At 39.0% G+C, this 20,801-nt stretch overlaps 1 protein-coding gene across 11 annotated transcripts in view; it reads right to left on the reverse strand.

The window, feature by feature from the left end:
- LOC117419614 (glutamate receptor-interacting protein 1) overlaps positions 1–20,801 on the reverse strand; it is a 171,208-nt gene that overhangs the window by 70,720 nt on the left and 79,687 nt on the right. Inside the window, exon 1 of one of the 11 annotated variants that reach the window (XM_058985580.1) lies at positions 1,016–1,414. The exons of the other annotated variants lie outside the window; for them this stretch is intronic. Within the exon in view, the coding sequence (XP_058841563.1) occupies positions 1,016–1,070 (55 nt within the window). The 5' untranslated portion in view covers positions 1,071–1,414. Of the gene's footprint in view, positions 1–1,015; positions 1,415–20,801 lie in introns of those variants that run through there. 11 annotated transcript variants of the gene reach the window in all.

The following is a 20,801-nucleotide window of genomic DNA, read 5'->3' on the forward strand; positions in this document are numbered from 1 at the left end:
ATCTCATCGCACAAGCAAATCTCATAACACACACACACACACACACAATCTCATTGCACAAGCAAATCTCATAACACACACACACAATCTCATTGCACAAGCAAATCTCATAACACACACACACACACACACACACAATTTCATTGCACAAGCAAATCTCATAACACACACACACAATCTCATCGCACAAGCAAATCTCATACAACACACACACAATCTCATCGCACAAGCAAATCTCACAACACACACACACACAATCTCATTGCACAAGCAAATCTCATACAACACACACACAATCTCATTGCACAAGCAAATCTCATACAACACACACACAATCTCATCGCACAAGCAAATCTCATAACACACACACACACACACACAATTTCATTGCACAAGCAAATCTCACCTCACACACAATTTCATAACACACACAATCTTATAACATACACAATCAGGGCCAGATTTATAAAGGGCTTCACACCAAAATGCAATTTGCACAATTTTTTGTGAAAGAAAAATAAATCTGTTAATGATACATAATAACTTTCTTTTTTTTTTTTTTTTTTTTTTTACTTGTTTTGTAAGATGATTACTTTTCCCAAAAAAAGCAGCATTTTAATGACTGATAAATCTGGCACTAAACGCCCTATACACTGGAAACATTCCAATAAATGTACACAACAGAAATGAAAGCTAATTTGAAATTTGACGCATTTCAAAACACCATATATATATATATATATATATATGCACACCCCTCAAAAAAAAATTCTAGTTGCTTTAACACAGAAAAACCAAACATTAAACTCATATCACAGTGCAAAAACCCCTTTGGATGCAACATGAAGCACTGTTCCCAAACAACACCTTGTGGAACACCACGCTCCCACTTTCCAACCCACTTCCCTAATGCAGAGCTTGCATCAGTGCCAGACTGATGTATTACCACAAGCCAATCTCAAGCTCACATCGCAGCAGAATCAATGATATGCACATGCAGGAATAAGCACCGTACCTTTAGCCACTTTGCGAAGGATCTGACAGCGACACTTGAAAGAGACAGCTATCATTCTAGCTGATGGCACGGAGGCACAGTGCTCTTAAGGCTGTGCTCTGGTGGATGCAGCAGAAGCATCTGAATTCCTAGCACATACTGGGAGAAAGGCAGTCCCACTGGGGAGTGACAGAGCTTCATTCCTCTTGGCAGATGCAGAGATCAGCTTTATGTCATGTAGCAGAGCTTTGTCATTCACAAGACCATCCGCAACAGCCCATCCGTGCTCTGCAAATCTTTTTTTCCTCGCCTTATTAAAAAAAGAGTCTTTTTCCTAGCGTGCTGATACACAGAAACGGCAAACTTGCACAGCTCAGCAGCTCCTTTCCGTTCCACCGTCTTAACAAAGCTGTTAAAGTTACACGCGATCATGAAGAGTAATCTGTGCTGCTATTTAGCTTTACAGCTCCGAGACAAAGTGGTTCAATTTCATCAGCGGCTTTAACAGCCAATGAGAGCCTGATGCCCTTGATTGTGTAAGGAATATACCCTCCTAATATAATGAAGAGATCCTGAGTGCGGGGGGTAGGGGGGGGGGGTGTAATGAAGCCCAGAGTTTGGTTTAGCAGCAAAGCAAGACATCGTGGGAATTCATCTAATGAGGAAACAGGAACTCCATGTGTTCATGAAAACTGTTCATTTTCTTTTGCAATCTCAATTAATGGACGTCTTTTATTGCAATTAAAAACAGTTTTTTTTAAGTTACTAAAGGAAATGCTAACTGGTTTGCCTAGAGGTCCAACAAGATTCACGAGAATGGAGGTGCTAAGAACGTCTCTCTTATTCATCTCTTGTATTTAAATTGTGCTCTACACGCAGTACAGCTTCTTCTCATCTCATACATTAACCTGCAGTCCGGTGTGTATTTCATGCACAGCACCTGCAGCAGTCATAGTGTCGTGCATTTACTTATAATGTCCCCAGACAGTGGAACTCATCGCCCTTTTCTATTAGAGATATTTCTGTCAAGATTAAAGACTTACTTTTATAGTTTAGTCTTTTTAACTTGACTTACAAATCTGTTGTTGGTTTGCTTATTTTGTAATCTTTTTTTTATCATTCTTATTACATTTCCTGCATTCTTTAATTGTTTTATGTATACTTTGTATTGTTATTATTTATTGATATTATACAAACATTAAAATCAAAAGATGCAGTTATGTACACATCGCTGTCCGAATTCCATACAGATGGCACTCCTTTATATGGAAGATGGACCAGCCTATGTTTCCCTGTATCTCTCTGCAGAAACTGTGTGTTTTTTAGGCTAGCTCGTACTTCAGTCCAGCGACTGTCATTGAGGGTGATTCTAGCTGGTTTCATGAATACAGCATGATCGCAAGACTGAGAGATAAACCAGTCCTCCCACTTTGCTGTAGTGATTCATTCATTCAGTACAATTAAATAATTATGCATTGTTACATATTCTGTAATTACAATGGTTTCATATTTCCCCTTTAAGATTAAATGACGTTGCTTTTCACATTGCAAGTCTCTTAAGCTGAAATATTGAACTTAAATGAGCATTTCAACAGTGGAAAGTCCAGGCATATGCACTACTCTTAGTTCCTGGAGTCTTATTATTATTATTATTATTATTATTATTATTATTATTATTATTATTATTATTATTATTATTATTATTATTATTAATTTCTTAGCAGACGCCCGTATCCAGGGCGACTTACAATTGTTACAAGATATCATATTATTTTTACATACAATTACCCAGTTATACAGTTGTGTTTTTTTTTTTTACTGGAGCAATCTAGGTAAAGTACCTTGCTCAAGTGTACAGCAGCAGTGTCCCCCACCTGGGATTGAACCCACGACCCTCTGGTCAAGATTCCAGAGTCCTAACCACTACTCCACACTGCCTCAAACTTACTATAATTATGACATTTCAGAAAAGAGTAAGTTGCATTTCATCATGCATCGCACAAGGAATAGAACTGTCTAAAAGTAATTTATTACGAGAACATCAGATGCCGGTTACCATGAATTAGAAACCTTCAAAGTGTCACGCACCAATCAGTGCTGTGACTGACCGTGGAACACTCGGATAGAGCAGTGGCAATATTTCAGACTTGCTCTTGTTTTATAAAAAGAATACTCATTGAGTGCTGTGATTACTTCACTCATGATGGTGACTGTGTTCATGCTATATCCTCTATATATTTAAACCAGGCATCATAAATATACAGTATACTGGTCCTTTTATGTTAGAACACACACATGTATACGCCTAGTTGATTAAATCAGCTTGGAAAGTAATATAAAAGCAATATGAAATACATGATAAAACTAATACATAGTATGAAATGATAGGGGAAGCAGTGCCTGCGATAGGCTAACAGTGACACTGTGTGGTAAAGAATGAACTTTCCGAGCTGTGCTTCAACTAAATCACACCCTAATCGAGGGGAAATGACTGCAATTGACCTGTGCCTCGATAATAACACTGAATGTCATTATCAATGCCAGGCCCAGTTCATTTACCCACTGATCCCCTCCAGGTTCCATTACTGAAGAAAGACTTCAGTTTAACATTGCCATGGACTGCAACTGAAGCGACAAGCTCAGCTGTGCAGTTCAGCCTCTCAGAACACAGTACTTGAGGGAGAAGGGAAGCCATATTTTAGTTAAGAGACAATTCTGCTTGATGACAGGGTATCCGAGTCCAGTAGATGTCTCCTACTCGTCTACAGTAACTGATGAATAACTCTGGCTAAATTAGCAGATGCTGTGAATTTGTATTCTGGGAATTCCTAAAGCACTGGTAAGACCCATGGCTGCATTTTTATTTTTTTATTTATTTTATTTATTGCATTTATATAGCACTTTTTATATAGAAATATCACAAAGCACTATACAGTACATAGCAGAATAAAAGAACAAACCACAATACATTTGTATAGAATGTCACACATACAACTGCCACAATCAGACCATTTAAATAACAGATTTAAATAACAGGATACACATAATACAAAAGCAGCAGTTTTAAAGTTACATTAAAACCCACTAATAAGAAAGCCATTTTATAAAAGTGTATTTTTAGTCTTGACTTGAAAAATGCAACGGTCCCAGCTTCCCTGACAAAGGAAGGCAGAGCATTCCATAATTTAGGAGCTCTACAAGAAAAAGCCCTGCCGCCCGTGTTGCTTTTGTTGACCCTAAGAATAACCAGCAGCCCCACATCCTGTGATCTCAGAGTGCGGTTTGGAAGATATGGGAGTAACTCCTGCAAATAACTAGGTGCTAATCCATTCAGGGCCCTGCAAGTTAACAGCAAAACCTTAAAATCAATTCTATACTGCACAGAGAGCCAGTGTATAGAGGGCAAAACAGGGGTAATATGTTCACTTTTTTTGGTTTTAGTCAGAATTCTAGCGGTGGTATTCTGAACAAGCTCCAAGCAGGACACCACACATTTTGGTTCTGTGATCCCGCTAGCATAACCTCTGTTTTATCTGAATTCAACATTACAAAATTCTGTGACATCCAATGCTTGTAGCTAATAACACAAGTAGCTAATAACACCCAGACAGAAGAAATTCCTGGCTTTAGGGACAAATCTAGCTGGGTATCATCAGCAAAAGTTCACTCTGAGTTTGCGGATAATGTCACCTAACGGTAGCATATATAATGAAAACAGCAATGACATAGAATGGAGCCCCGTGGAACACCACAGACAACGTCCGATAATGCCGATTTTACCTCCCCAACAGAGACGAACTGAAATCTATCAGAAAGATAAGATTTGAACCAGGATAGGACAAGGCCAGACAGTCCTACTGTGCTTTCAAGATGATTCAGTAGGATGGAATGGTCTACAGTATCAAAGGCAGCACTTAGATCTAGAAGAATTCAAACTGATGGAAAGCCAGAGTCAGAGCTTATCAGCAGATCGTTCACAACTCTGACAAGGGCCATCTCGGAGTTGTGTGCAGCATGAAAACCAGACTGAAACCTCTCGAAATTTTTGTAAATGAATTGCAACAACTCTCTCTAGAACTCGATCTAAGAATGGTAGGTTGGAGATTGGCCTATAGTTATTGAGGCTTTACCACAGCTAGCTTAAGTACTGAGGGAACTATACCAGAGGAAAGTGAACCATTTATGATTTTTAAAATGTGGGTATTAATAACACCAAGAACATCTTTTAATAGTTTTGTAGGAATAGGATCAAGAGAGCATGTAGTAGCTCTCATATGTTGAACTAGCTCTGTCAGTTGCTGTAAGGTAATCACAGAAAAAGCGTCCATAGTAGCCTTAATAGGTGTAGTTGGTAAGATTGTGTTTGAGTCCTCCTTAATAGAAGGTGTCTGCGGAATCTCATTTCTGAGGTCTAGTATTTAATTTTTAAAGAAATGTAATAGCTTCCTCTCTCTCCAGCTTTCTCACAAAACATCTAAATGATATTTAGGCTTTACAAAATGACATACTGCAAGTCAGCCAGTTTCCACCAAAGAAGTGCTCCAGCTCCGAAAGGTTTGGTCCTAGTTTTTCACTTTAATCTTTTTCTATTACCTTCCTCTTTCTTTTTATTCAGCTACCACGATACCAGCAGCCTCTCGTGGATAAAAAAAGCAAGAAAATTAACCATTAAAGGACCGTCGAGGCCTGTTTTTCACTTTAGCTCCCCCTCAGCACAGGTTATTATTATTATTATTATTATTATTATTATTATTATTATTATTATTATTATTATTTGCGTTGTAAAACGCAGACATTGTTTTCTCTTGGTTTCTTTATTATAATTCCACCTAACTTTTGTAACAGTATCTCTTCCTACAGTTTTCAACCAATCAACTCGTTTTTTTTTGCTCAGCTCTTCCAATATATTTGAATTTAGTTGCTATTACTTTTTGTAGTGATCTGATTTGAAATGTGGCGCAATGCCCAGAAAAATGCCAATTTTATGCCAAACTTTCTCTGTCTGCCATCTTGTGGCAAAAGCTTGTAACTGCAGATGGCCACACAAACAGTTTTGTGTTCTGTACATAAACTCACTGAAATACACATACATTACTGTACAGTAGACAGTACTATGTATGCTGCTTTAGGAATGATGCTGGTGGTAGCTGTCAACTGACTTGTGTATACTGTAAAACTTCAAATAATCGCAGGTCTCCAATACACGCCAGTCTCCAATAGGCGCCGGGGCTGCTGGGAGATATGGTAAGACACCCATCTCTGTTAAAAGCTGAGTTATAAATAATAATATAATGTGCATCATACTGAATGTTCCAGCCAATACACACACACATGGCTGTACAGTGAGCTTACCACCCATATGAAAAAAATCTATAACAAGTACCATAGCATTTACTGTAGTATTTACTATAGTATTTTTTGCAGAGTCTATAGAATTCTAAAGAATTAAGTACCTAAAGACTGTAGTATGTACTATATAGTATATACTACAGAAAAACCTATACTATGGTATTCTTTCAAAATCTATAGAATTCTATAGAATGTTTTAAACATCTAAAAACTATAGTATAGTATATGCTATAGTAAAAACGATACTATGCTTTCAAAATCTATAGAATTCATTGGGCTATATGTGCTATACTATAGAAAAAACTACACTATGGTAACAACACAACTACACTGGTATTTTTTGGAATCTATAGAATTCTTTAGTACCTAATGCTGCACCAAGAATGATGCATACTGCAGTACTATTGTACTCTGCAGTGTATATTGTGTATGCATGTGTACTGCTAATCTCATAGTACTAGCAGTACTGTATATACTATATTATTATTATTATTATTATTATTATTATTTATTTCTTAGCAGATGCCCTTACCCAGGGCGACTTACAATTGTTACAAGATATCAAGGTATTTTTTACATACAATTACCCATTTATACAGTTGGGTTTTTTTACTGGAGCAATCTAGGTAAAGTACCTTGCTCAAGGGTACAGCAGCAGTGTCCCCCACCTGGGATTGAACCTACGACCCTCCGGTCAAGAGTCCAGAGCCCTAACCACTACTCCACACTGCTGCCCCGTACAGTTTAGTGCTACACTACAAGCAAACATAGAACAGTGTAAGCTTGTGCTGCAAGTATTAATGTATTTCATTATGTTGGGATATATTGTAACTAACAAAGGCATTTAGGAAACTATTTTAATTCAATCTCTAGATGACAGCATTACATTTCACAGTGGTTATAATTTGTCAGTACAAAAACTGTAATGGCTATAACCTGTAGTTCATGGTCAAACTGGACAATTCACGGTTTTGACAGTATATAGCTCTATACACACTGCAGATAGAGTCACATTTACTATAGAACCTGTATAGAAAACCAAGTATGCCATATCCAAAAATGACCTTGACTTTTGATCTGTCGCGTTTTACAACACCGACGAAGTTTCTCCAGAAACTTCAATTCTAGTTATTATTATTATTATTATTATTATTGTTATTTATTATTATTATTATTATTATTATTATTATTATTATTATTATTTGAAACGCATGCTGCGTGTTATTCATGAATGCACTGCCATTTCATAGAAGCCTCACCTTGCATTTGCTTTTCCCTCAGGAGCATTGTAAATAACGATCCTAGATTTCAGCGTCTGTAATTTTACTGGAACAGGGCTGACTACAAGGGCGACGTTACATTGCTATTTCACATTTTACACATAAACAAGAGGGACAACACAACAGCTCCCCTGAGCGAGCTGCAGCTAAAGAAAGCTGTGGTTAGCAGAATTTAGAATATGTGCGTACGCTTTATTTTGCGTGGCATAAATAAATATTTATTGATAATCAATGACCCATTTCTTGACGTTCAGCTACGGTACTCAGCAGTCATTCAATAGGAAGTGTGTGTGTGTGTGTGTGTATCAGCATTAGACTGACACAGCATCAAAACTACCAGTTCATGTTATACACAATGTACACTTAATGCAAGTAGAAAGATCTGCCAAGAGCACTTAAATATCAACACTACTTAAAATAAGCAAATAAAACAATTTCACACCATATATATATATATACATATATTTTTCAAACTACATATTTCACTTACAGAACTTGCAGAAGGCAGTCAAAAAAAAAAAAAAAAAAAGCCTCACGTAAATGCAGCCCTTGAAAAGTTTAAAGAATGTGACAAACCCACAGCCAGGAGCTCCTGCCGGTCTCTCCAGGGGATACAGAATGCAGGAGGTGCACAGCAGAGAAGGGCTCCCTGCTCCTGCTGCTGCTGCTGCTGCTGCTGCTGCTGCGATGTCATGACACAGAGTGTCAATACTGGAGCTGGGAGGCTGGAGCTCATCCAGGGAAGCAGCCATGTGCTCGTTTAGAGGGATCACAGTATTGACTTCACTGGACTTGCACTAATTGCTTCCTCTAACACCGGGGGGGGGGGGGGGGGGAGGGCATTAAAACACTGCGTCAGTGATCAAGGCACGCACACTCAAACCAATACAGTCTGCCACCGGCTGCACCCGCCCGAGGGAAAACAAAACTCTGTTACCCAGGGAAGAGGTCATCCATGTGCTGTCCACGCACAGAAACTCAACTGAGCTCCAGACAGCCTTCGATTCTCGAGTCATTTCGTGTGAACCCCGTGGTTCCGATGCAGAGGTCGATAGAGCAGCACATTAGAGAGCGGGGTGATGAGCAACCACATCACTCAATAAGAGCTACTCTGATATAAATGTGTTAAATGGTTTACTGCCTGGCGGTATGAAATCATTAAATGGGTCCATGGTACACAAATAACATAAAAGCAATTAGCAACAGCAATGCTTTAAATAAAGCGGTATGTTAATGAAAAAGGCTGAAGCAAGAGAATTTGAAAGGAACATTGAGCAACTTCCTGGTGTATTAACTTTCTATTTTCCTTTTTCTCTTTTTTTGAAAACCCACTAAACAAATTATTAGCACAGTGCCACCAAGTGGCTGCACTGTGTGAATAGGGTTTGGAGTTTTAATCGTAATGCAAAACACCACCACCTAGTGCCCAAATGTCATAATTGCACCAATAATCTTACTGGAAAAGTCCAATTTCACTTTTCTGTTAACACTTCATTATTTCCAGTTAACAACTGCTGTTATGTATCACAATTGTTTTGTTACAGCCAGTGAATGACCCCTCACATTCCTATCCCCTAATGTCCACACTGCCTGGCAGCCAGCACAAGACTCTGTTCCGTAGAATGAAATCAATCACTGCCATGTCTCTCTGTGATTTTCTTTTATCGCCTTTCACTACAAAAGTTAATTTTTTCCCCCTTTCGATTAGTTCAAATAAACAAACAGCCTGTCCCTTGAGATGCAAGTCAATATTTCCTGCACTGACATCGCACTGCCAGCGGGCTGCCACATGACTGATTACTGTCATCTGTGTTCTTCAGGATCGGCACGTCTATAACGAGCCTGTCTCAACCTGCTAGGAGAATGGAAATAAAGACCGGGAGCCGTGCCACAGCTCCAGGACGGGAATACAATTAGAGTGGCACACTGGGAGCAACAGTACATAACTCAATTAGCAGAGATAATTCTGCATGTGAATAAAACAACAGGTTTGGAAATACCAAGCAGTCAACCGTCATAGCAGAAATAACAGCAACTTTTTATTTTATTAAAATTGTTTTGAAAAAAAAAGGTAACTGATCGGACGCTTCTATTTGTAATATTTCTTTGTTTGCAATTTGGTTAAATAACTCTTCAAGTCTAAAACCACAACTTTTAAAATAAACAAACATACTGTACACAATCACAGAAGTTTACACACACACACACATTATATATCTATATAGTGTATATATATTATACACACACACACACACACACACTGTATGTAAAATGCACTTGAGTTTCTCTATTTTATTTAATATATTTGTTGAAAACCATGCTTTTTACTGTAATCTCTTTACAATGCAATACATATAATAACAAACAGAAAAATGACATCAAAATGAAATATTCAGGTGTCCCTTTTATACTTGATAGCCATGCAGTTTTAGCTGAGTGGACCAGGAGGGGCATCACCAGCTGGCTGTGCTCGGCTAGGACAGGGAACAGGTTTAAACACACACAGGCCACTTAACAACGGTTTCAATTTCTTCCTTCAGTAGCTCCATATACAGTATTAACCTGCTGTTAAAGTGCCAGTAGCTTCAGAATACATTTTCTTATTTTCTTCACTGCTTTCTGATGTTTGCAAGCATTCTAGGAGCTTCTCACTGCAGTTACTCAAATAAGTGTCGGATTAGCCAAAGCGCCATCATTGAAGTAATCTAGTGCACAGCAGTGTACTGCCAGATCAGACAACTGTCTTTATAGAAGTACCAGCTCCATTGTTTCACCAGACATAGCTGACATTTGGCTCATGTGTCTACGGCAGACAACTAGAACAGAAGAACAGCTCCTTTACTCAATTGAAAGCACCTTAACACAGACTAATACAACAAAAAAAAACACTCAGTATGGGAGTGATAGCGATAGGCGCTTTTAACTGACAAAAACAAAGCCTTTAAATGGTAGTTGAAATTGAAATTACATTTTTACACTCACTTGATAGGCGGCTGGAGCTGCAAATCAAAACGTTCCCATAAAAAACAAAACCAAAAAAAAACAATTCAAACCAGAGTAATACGAAGAATCAAGCTGGCTGGTGAAGATAATGACTGTTGCGCTGCGGGGATCGTGGATGGAGTTCATTGTGTGATCAGAACGAATGTTTGATGGATGTCCTGAGACTGGTTTCCTGCAGAATCACGATGGCAGTGTGTGTGTGTCAGTGTGTGTGTGCGAGAGAGAGTGTGTCTCAGTGTGTCTGTGTGTGTCTCAGTGTGTGTGCGCCTTCATTACTGCTGCCATCATTACTTCACTGCTACTCTCCAGCGAGATGCCTAGCTGTCCTTTCTTAAAGTAATTGGCTTTGAAAGCTATTTTTTTTATCCTTAAATCATAAAATCTAAAGACATTTCTTCAGACCGCTAGAGAAACTCTGGATGATTGCTGTCATACCCGGTGGCTCCACGATGTGATCTACAGTGCAGTCCTTTAATCATTTGTCTTTATTGTCATTTTCAACATCTTTCAGCTAACTCCACTGAACCGCTAAATGACCAATATGTCCTGTGATGCTTTGGTTCCACCAGCTCTATACTATAACCCCAGAAGCACATCCTGTTTGGAATGAGGAAACGAAAGCCTGAGGGCGACTTTTTAAAGTGCTTGTCTTAACAGGATGCTTTAAACAAATGCCTCCATCTGCACCATCTCATTCCCAGTATGAAACTGGGACTGCCACCGGTTTACAACTGTCAACATTTCCTGATTCCAGTAGTGTACAGTCGTGTGCACATGCATTAGAATACCTCAGGATTTGTTATTATATCATTTATATACCTACCTGAATGAAAACCTCTGGATGTCAAAATTTCAATCTTCGGTCAGTAAATCGGTATACTTGAAACAGTAGGCACTCTTGTGAAAATGTTAGACCACTTTGTGCTTTAACTTGGGCATCTTAAACAACTTCTAAAAAGTCTCCTGCATTTTACCGTTTGAGGCTATGTGTTCCTTTTCTCTTACTGTTTGAAATTAATTGCATGTTAAAATCATTAATTCAATTAGACAATCACTAATTTGCCTATTTTGAAGATTTTCCAAGATTCAGTTCCAGTGGTCATATGCACAACAAATCAAAACAGAAGCAATGGGGTGTTGTAATACATTTACACACAGCTGTACGAGTCAATAAAATGAACCCTTAAAATGGAATTAAACTGATATTGTGCTGGTTATTCCTGGCAGTGATATAACAAGGCTGGAGGACCCTAAAACTGCCAGCATTGTACAGTATTGATCTAATAAGCTCAAATAAATCAACACGACTAATAGCCACGGTTAATACAAATCTGTTTAATACTGTGCTTCCCTGACATAGCATGTGGAGTGATTTACCATGTGCAAAATAATCACTTCTAGCTATATTACATCCCTGGAGTGTCCACCTAGGTGTGCTTTCTCAATATGAATAGCCATTAACCTGGCACACTTACTGCACAACCACTCAAGCATGCTCCTGAATACGTCTGGAAGTCTTGGTAACCATACAGTATCTGATTGAGTATTTAAGGAACTCAGCCACATCTGCAGCAGCAAAGCCAGCGCAGCTACATGTTGTATATCAGTCTGTCTCTGACCCCTTGAGTGCTGCATGTTGACTAGAACGTGGTTTAGCTGTGTTTCCATTTACCAAACATGGTCTGGCAATGGCTAACCATGGCACAGTAAATCAGGGCTGACCATGCTCATGGTTTAACGTATTCCATCTCAGATCCCACTGTAAACTACTGCTACCCCATATCGACTTCTGATACACACACACACACACAAACACTCTCTCCCCCATAAAACAAAACACCATATCAGGGATGGACACAAGACTTTCACTCATTCCAGGCTTTAATACATGCTTGATTACCCGCAGTGTACAGTAACAAGCTTATCACACTCACAGTAAAACCAGGAATGGATGAAACTGCTCTGCAGTGGGAGTCTGATTTCCATCCCTGCATACTGAATAGATCATTCAACACGCTTATAGATAATCTATTTAAAATAAAATAAACTCTCTTATGGGAGTGTTTGTTTAATAATTCTGATTGTGTGTACAGCACGTTTAAATGGTTATAGATAATCTATTTTTTTCTAATCTGGCTTTTTGTACATGAACATGTTTTGTTTAGATGACAATAGAAAGACAACAATGAGTTGTGAGGATCTGCATTAAATACATCTGATGTTGAATTTTTTAAAATTATGATTGTGTTATTATATACAGTTATTTTAATGGCTTTAGTGAATTGAAGAAAAAAGCCAGTTTTTCACTCTGGAAACCTGGTAACCCCAGTCAAGCAGGATATTTTGAGGATATTTTCCCATTTGTTCAAGATCAAGACTGTGTTTAACCATCACCTCCTACCCCAGAGAAAACTCATCTTGCATCTCATGTGCATCTTGCAACAACAAAAAAAAGAAATTAACAAAACAAAATGTGACAAAATCCAATGGCATGGAAGACAGCTCCATTATTTTCACTCTAGGGATCCTCACAGGGATGTGTCACCAAGCACAATGAGGCACACAAATGAATATTATCATAACGAACGTCAGCGTCCTTTAATTTGCCCTCTTCAGAATCCCCTCGGCTATATCCGCTCCACCAGCAGAACCCCACCCGAGCTTGCAGTTTCACACACAAAGAAAGATGTCACAGTGAAAGGTCATGGCCTGGGTAGCTAATTAGAATTAGTATTATGCTGTTTTTCGTCAAGTCTTCGTGTAAAGGCACGAGAGGGGCACCTAAACAGCTAGAAACAACACTCTAATCTCCTGGTGGCTGTATTTGTGTGTCTGCTACTCTTATAAAGAGCACTGTCTCATCTTTATAATTATAGGCATTCTACCGCCCCCCCAAGGAAACCTTAACGTCTTACTGTAACTAACTATTATTTATTTAATTATTAACCATACCTATTCAGATACCACAATTGTTGCTTTAGAAACATTATTATTATTATTATTATTATTATTATTATTTATATTTTAATAGAACGTCCCTATTCAGACACCACAATCCTTGCTTTAAAAACAATATTTGTATTAATTATTATTATAATTTTTTTTTTTTTTTTTTTTTTTTTTAACATAACATCTCTACTCAGACACCACAATCCTTGCTTTCAAAACAATATTTTTCCTGGATGTTTTTGCAGTGCAGAGCAGAGCGAAGGCGAGTGGACTTCCTCTGCACTCATTTGCTGGAGTTGCTGCTTCAGTGTCGGTGATCCGGTTCCGCTGTACCCAACTGTGATTAAAATGACACAGTCATTGCCGTGGCACTGGAAATCAATTACAACTGAGGGAGAGGGGCTCGGGAAAGGAAACCGTCTTTCAAAAGTGCTCCGTAAAAATAATACTCCGTTAAATTATTTCTAAAAGGTCACCACTGGAAATCTGCAGTCATTTTGCTGTTTTCCAATACTTTTCCCCACAGTTTGCCATGTTTTTTAAATATGCTTTACCATGCTTTCACTGTGCTTTATTACACTTTGCTATGTTATTACCAGGAGGAACCTTTTATAAGTGTTGCTCCAACACTTACATTGATCCCAGGCTTAATGCATGTGTTACTGAATCAGTACAGTCTACAAATTAGCTAGTTAAGTGTTATTGAATTATTATTATTATTATTTATTTCTTAGCAGACGCCCTTATCCAGGGCGACTTACAATCGTAAGCAAATACATTTCAAGTGTTACAATATGTATTAATTTCTACTTCTAGGAAGCGAGGACAATGGGGGGCTTAAATGCAATAAATCTTCTTTGCCGAGACACTAAATGTCCATATAGATGAAGATCCCGGGCAAGCTTGTGTGGGCTAAAATACTGGGATCAATCAGGCGTCCTTCCAGCACTAATAAGGGAGCAGCCTCCAGGGTCAAACGGCCTCTTCCGATTGCCAATATTTCTGATGGCCAATGACGGTAAAATAATAATACCCAACAGTCTGTGAACCCATATCCTGCTTGTAAAGGTGTTAATTTAGACAAGCACTTGTTCACGTTGCTATGTTTTCACTATGAGGAAGCTTTTATAAGGGTTGCTTCAACACTTACATGGATCCCAGGTCTACTGCATATGTTACTGAATCTGTGCACAGTCTATATTTAGTCAACATATATTGGTGGTAACACTTATAAGTGATGACTGAAGAGGGTCAGATCTGTTCACTGAGGAAGACGCTCACTGAAACGTTCGTATACTTCACTCTTTTATAAGCTGCTTGGAATGGTTCTAGTCATATAAAGGGATTGCTTATTGGAGCAGTTGGGCCCAACGTTTGAAATGGACGTTGAAGCAATTGTTCCGTCTGCTTTGATAACGTGCAGATCCCAAAGGGACTCGATTCTTCCTTTCATCTTCGAAACATCTTCAAAGTGTGTCAGTCCCCCCCACTTCATATCTGCTTCTCCCAACACCTTAGATTCAAAAAACAAACTTGCACTTGAACATCTTTCAGGAGATCTGTCTGCGACTGTCTGTCTGTGACTTCCAAGATTTCATCTGGATTCTCCTGATCTTTCAGGAGATCTGTCTGCGACTGTCTGTCTGTGACTTCCAAGATTTCATCTGGATTCTCCTGATCTTTCAGGAGATCTGTCTGCGACTGTCTGTCTGTGACTTCCAAGATTTCATCTGGATTCTCCTGATGTGTAAAAGCAGTTCAGGGAACCACTGAACTGTACTTCCCTACTTTCATACCACAGCGCAAAGTTTCCTATGGAAACCAGCATACTTGCTGAAAGGTCTCCCTGTATAAAGTAAAGTACCTCCATTCTATCCGAAAACATTTAAATCGCGCTTATTAATGTCATCATTTTGTTGTTGATGAAAGCAGTAATTGATATTCATCTTGTATTAAGTGCAAGCCTGCAAACCAGTTTACATAATGCAGTAGTTATCAATCAGTTTACATAAGGCAGTAGTTATCACAAAGAAGAAAAAAAGCAGGGTAAATATGGTATAGAGAATCAGGTGGTGCAATGACTTGCACAAAGGCAGGGCTGGTTAAATAACCACTGATTTTACTGCCAAAACCCCAGATCTCTTGTTTACAGCAGGGCCTGTCCTGTGCAGAGCTTGAACCCTATCTAGCACATTCCTACACAATGAAGCATCTAAATAAACTCAGTCTGGCACCCTCCCAGCAACCCTGCAGACCTGCAGTGCTCTAACCCAGGGCAGAATACCCAAAATATTCCTCACATAAACCCCCTGCACCAACACATGTGCTTATCACAAGGAAATCGGCTTACCCTTCTCAATCCCCTGCACATACATGTGTGCATATCACAGGGAATCAGCTTACCCTTCTCAACCCCCTGCACATACATGTGTGCATATCACAGGGAATCAGCTTACCCTTCTCAACCCCCTGCACATACATGTGTGCATATCACAGGGAATCAGCTTACCCTTCTCAACCCCCTGCACATACATGTGTGCATATCACAGGGAATCAGCTTACCCTTCTCAACCCCCTGCACATACATGTGTGCATATCACAGGGAATCAGCTTACCCTTCTCAACCCCCTGCACATACATGTGTGCATATCACAGGGAATCAGCTTGTCCTGCTTAGACTAAGACATCACTTAAGCAATATATTCTGTCAAACGCTGCTGGTATTCTTGTAATATATTCCAGTCACAAGGACCCTGGTACTCCTTCAGATTTCCATAGTACGCGTTCTGATTCATAGCTTTAATAAAATGGTGAGGAATCACATTGTATCCTTGCTAGTGGGAGACATCATTAGAAATACAACATCTGGAATTTCTGGCTGTGTTCCTGAAGAAACCTGAACGACAGTCCCTCAATCAAAGACAAGTTTGCATTTTTCTTTCTCAAACTTTAATACTAAAAAGTATTGATGAATTCTGTTTTATCTTGCCAAATTGATCTCAGAGCTTACTTCTTAAATGCTGCAGCAATTATTGAAATACGCTTTGCAGAAATCTGCCCCCACTCTAACCTATTTATTACATTGTGGAAGTTAATAAAAAAATAAAAAAAGAAGTGAGAAGGCATAAAAGAAACCAAAAAAAAGCTGCCAAAAGATGACACACTGCATTTTCCCCAAGCTCCCTGACAGCTCGCGAGATGTCATCACTCCTCGGTGACAAATCCGACAGTGGGAGTATGAGAAGAATAACAGAGAGCAGAGTCCTCGACAACAGAGATGTGAAGGTCACAGCAATGAGAAGCCAATACGTCTTGCTGCGCCAGAAGCTCACACTTGACAGAACCTCGTTATCCTTGTCATCGCAGGGCCTTGTGTTTTGACAGCTCCAAACACTTTCAGATATTTATTTTCAAAACGCGCAAAACGCAACACATTCGGAATTGAATAAAAAGGTGTGATTTATGTTGAAAAGGATGCAGGGGGTGGTACGGCTTCAAGGATTGACCAGACATAATATGCAGTTTAAGTCATTCCAGGCTGTGCTGTGAGTTTAAAGATCAGTCTCAGTTGAGTGTGCACGCATTGCTGAAGTTTCTTCACAGCACATCATATGTAGCTAGGGTTTCTGATAGTAGGTTTTAATCAATAAACAACTGCAACAAAAAAGCACAGGTGGTTCTCAATTCATCATACAGTACCTGAAAAGGTAAAAAAATATATTTAAAAAAAATCGAGTTTTGAGATAATAGCAAATGCATTCAGAAATGTCTACTGGAGGACAAGAGGGTATGATGAGGGAGACTGGTGCAGCAGAAATCAAGGCTGTTTTCGCGTTTACCATGTACAGAGTCAGGCACACCGACGGATGGACACAATCGCCACTTCAGTGCATCTCATGTTTGTGAACGAAGCCCTAAAAATGAAGCTTTTGTTATGCATTATTACATTTTCTCGAGTGATGAGTTATGATCAATCCAGTTGCACGCAGTATTTCAAAACACCAGAGATATTAATTGGTCTTTGCAGGAGTTAGCCATCAGTGTTGGCATGTTATGGAATATTGTATAAGGGCTGCGTTGGTTTGGCACCAATTATTCTGGCTTTGCGTGACCTTTATCCACCAGCATTGAAAGGTTAAAACAACTAAAAGGTCTGCTACACACAAAGAGCTCACACAATAGTGTGCAAGGAGACTTGCAGAAGGTAGCAATTCCCAGTGCTGATTTTTCATGAGATAATTATTATTTTTCAATAAATAAAAAACAGCAAGTTACTAATATTCCAAGCTATACACTTCCATAATAAACAGCACAAATGTTTTACTATTATTATTATTACCTACATTTTAGTAAGCTTACAAAATACAGACATCTAAAATAATTTGCAAAACTGCAATAATTTCCATTATAAATATTTCATTTTTGGGTGTAAGATCCCCATCTTACAGACTTGTCCTTTTTTTCTTGTTCACTTGTTCAAGCAACAAATGAAATCAAGTGTATTTTGCAGCAATACAGTGTTTCAGTTTCTTGCCAAGTGGAGCCACAGGGAAACAGAACAGCACACCCTCCTGTATCTCGACCCTGGAGCTCACTCTCAAATGCAGTGCTCAGACATCGCTATTGGAGACAGCTTTACTTACAGGGTGCACAGCAATCAATTGGAGTTGGATGTGCACATTAAAAAAAAACACTGGCACATTTAATTGCTTTTTAAAATAAAAGCAGTCAACAGTAAACTGCATTAGCCTATGCAGTCAATGCTTATTGAACGCAGGGCTTTAGGCTACTGTCACAATACAGACACTGTGGACATGGAAGGCCCATGTTTTTCAAGCCTGTGAAGAGTATGAAAGAGCTAACCTGCTGATCACAGGCTCGCTGGACTCCACTTCCTGTCCTGTGCCGAGCGCAGCTCTTTGAATGTCCTCCTTGATCTTACAATAAGGCATTCCCAGCTGCCTCGGGTCACAAGTGTGGACAGGTGGTGTGCATTTCACTGGCCGTGCTGCTCCTAGAGGTCACAGGGGCTAGCATCGTCCCCATGCTTTCCTTGAGCTTTTCCCTTTCCAGAATTGGTGCAGAGCAAAACAAACAAAAAAAAAAGAATATGCACCTCGGAAGCAGATTTCTGTTCCTTTGGGAAATTGCCAAAAGGATCTAATCTATCACAGTTATAAAGTGCATTTGCAATCACATTCGTTTGTTAGCCATTAAAACAAACTGAGCCAAGACCACAAATTAAATTGCAATTTCAGCATTTCTGTACAATAGATCATGCAATCTACGAGCTGACAGCACAAGAGAATGTAGGTAGCTTAAATGCAAATGAGATCTGGTGCTTATATAAAGCAATACTAGGACAGTAACAAACACTGTCCTGTAGCCTCCTATTAAAAAGCTCTGTCTAGATGTGGCTACTGCTAGTTGTGCAGTTGTGTACAGCATGTAACTCCATCGGTGCTGATAAACACTAAACATCGCTGCTGCAAGAACCTCCTTCATATGCACTTTAAAATGATCAAGCCCAAGTCGACCCCACTGTGCTTCCCTGCGATAGTAAAGTTGATCAACATTGTTACATATCCCAGCCCCACCCAATAACGGCTGCTTTCATTTAAACAGCACTGTTCTATTCCACTGCTCGTTTCGTTCAACACCCAGCAGTATTGGTACCTATACAGAAGCTTAATACGAGTTAGAATGCTGCAGACCCAATCTATAGGTGCTTCATGGGGCACGAGGCTATGGTAGTTGAATACTGCAAACCACTATCATTTCTATGATGTGTTCTTGAAAACATGACATCGTCAGTGCACATACTGTACTGTGAACAGCTGGCAGGTGGGTAACCCTAAACCAAGTCTCTCCTCAGTGAGCTTTGTATTGCACTCAACAATTACTGAGTGATTGACATACTGCAGTTTCAAGGTAGATACAGCCCTGTGCGTTCCTCCTGACCTAAAAGAAAGACTTTGCACTTATTTTCTAATATTAATCGAACAAGGCCAAGACTGAAGCCTAACTAACAGACGTAATTAACCCTCTGCAGCCCAGGCCCATTGTTTAATCTCGATTGGAAAAAAAGAACTAGATGGAGGCGCACTGCAGGAATAATTAGTCTGCTTTACTGTCAATACTCAATCGAAATCCAAACGAATCACATCAGAGATGCAGACTAACGCGCGGCTCAGGGTTTCTACAAAACCTGGCAACAGTGCCGAGCGGAGCTGCTAATTCAAATCAAATCGTCATTACATAGTGGGCTGAGCTCGGGAATGTTAAACCAACTATTATTAAATTCATATAGTCGTTCAATTCCGATACAAAAAAAAAGGAAGCAGTAGCCATTATCAAGAGCTTACTCCGTCATTCATTTTAAAAGCAATAGCTCAGACGCCCCCTAGGCTTAGACGTCAATGACATTTTTACTGCTCTGCCCAAAGGCTGGAAATATCTTTGAGACATCCATTCCACCCCTCCTCTAATCTCGGAGCCATTAGGCACCTTGTAATGAGCTCAGGTCAAATCAAATGGAAAGAACTCCGCAGCGGCGCTTGATTTTCACTTGAACATGAATGATATTTCCAAAAGCACAAGAAGCCCTGGGTGGCTGCGGGCCTCAATGGATGTGGTTCAGCACAAAGATACAAACAGAACTAATGACATGTTCATTTGGGAGCTAATGGGGCTCCATTTAAATACTTCCAATACATTTTATTACATTGAACTGAAAACACTTTGAGAATATGATGGTCATGAAAATAAGGATTGGTGTTTTTTGTTTTTTTTTTAATCTTGATAAAAATATACGACTAATAATAAGTATGGAATGAAATCATTAAATAAGGCTGTAAGATATAAAAGTCTTTCCTCATTACAAAAATAGAATTATTCTGTCAAAGAATTTGAAGTGTGTGTGTGATTCTTATAGTGGGGTGGTCTAATAATGTATTAAAAACATCTGCCCAATACGTTTGTGGGTTTTCAAAAGAAAAGACATTTTCCATAGATCGATAAATATCTTGTGAGCAGAACGTATTTAAAATTAGGCAAATCTTATCAAAACATTCCAGTGCTTCAGAACATTCAAGGAAATTTAATGCAGAAACTAAGAGAAAAAAGATGGTAACAACCTGGTATCTTATGAAAATAATCAATTAATGAGAAAAAACTGCCTTCTACCTTTTAATTATGGTTTTGCATAACCCACTTAGAACTATTGT

Source organism: Acipenser ruthenus, chromosome 14 (assembly GCF_902713425.1).
Source record: "Acipenser ruthenus chromosome 14, fAciRut3.2 maternal haplotype, whole genome shotgun sequence".
Classification (NCBI taxonomy): Eukaryota; Metazoa; Chordata; class Actinopteri; order Acipenseriformes; family Acipenseridae; genus Acipenser; species Acipenser ruthenus.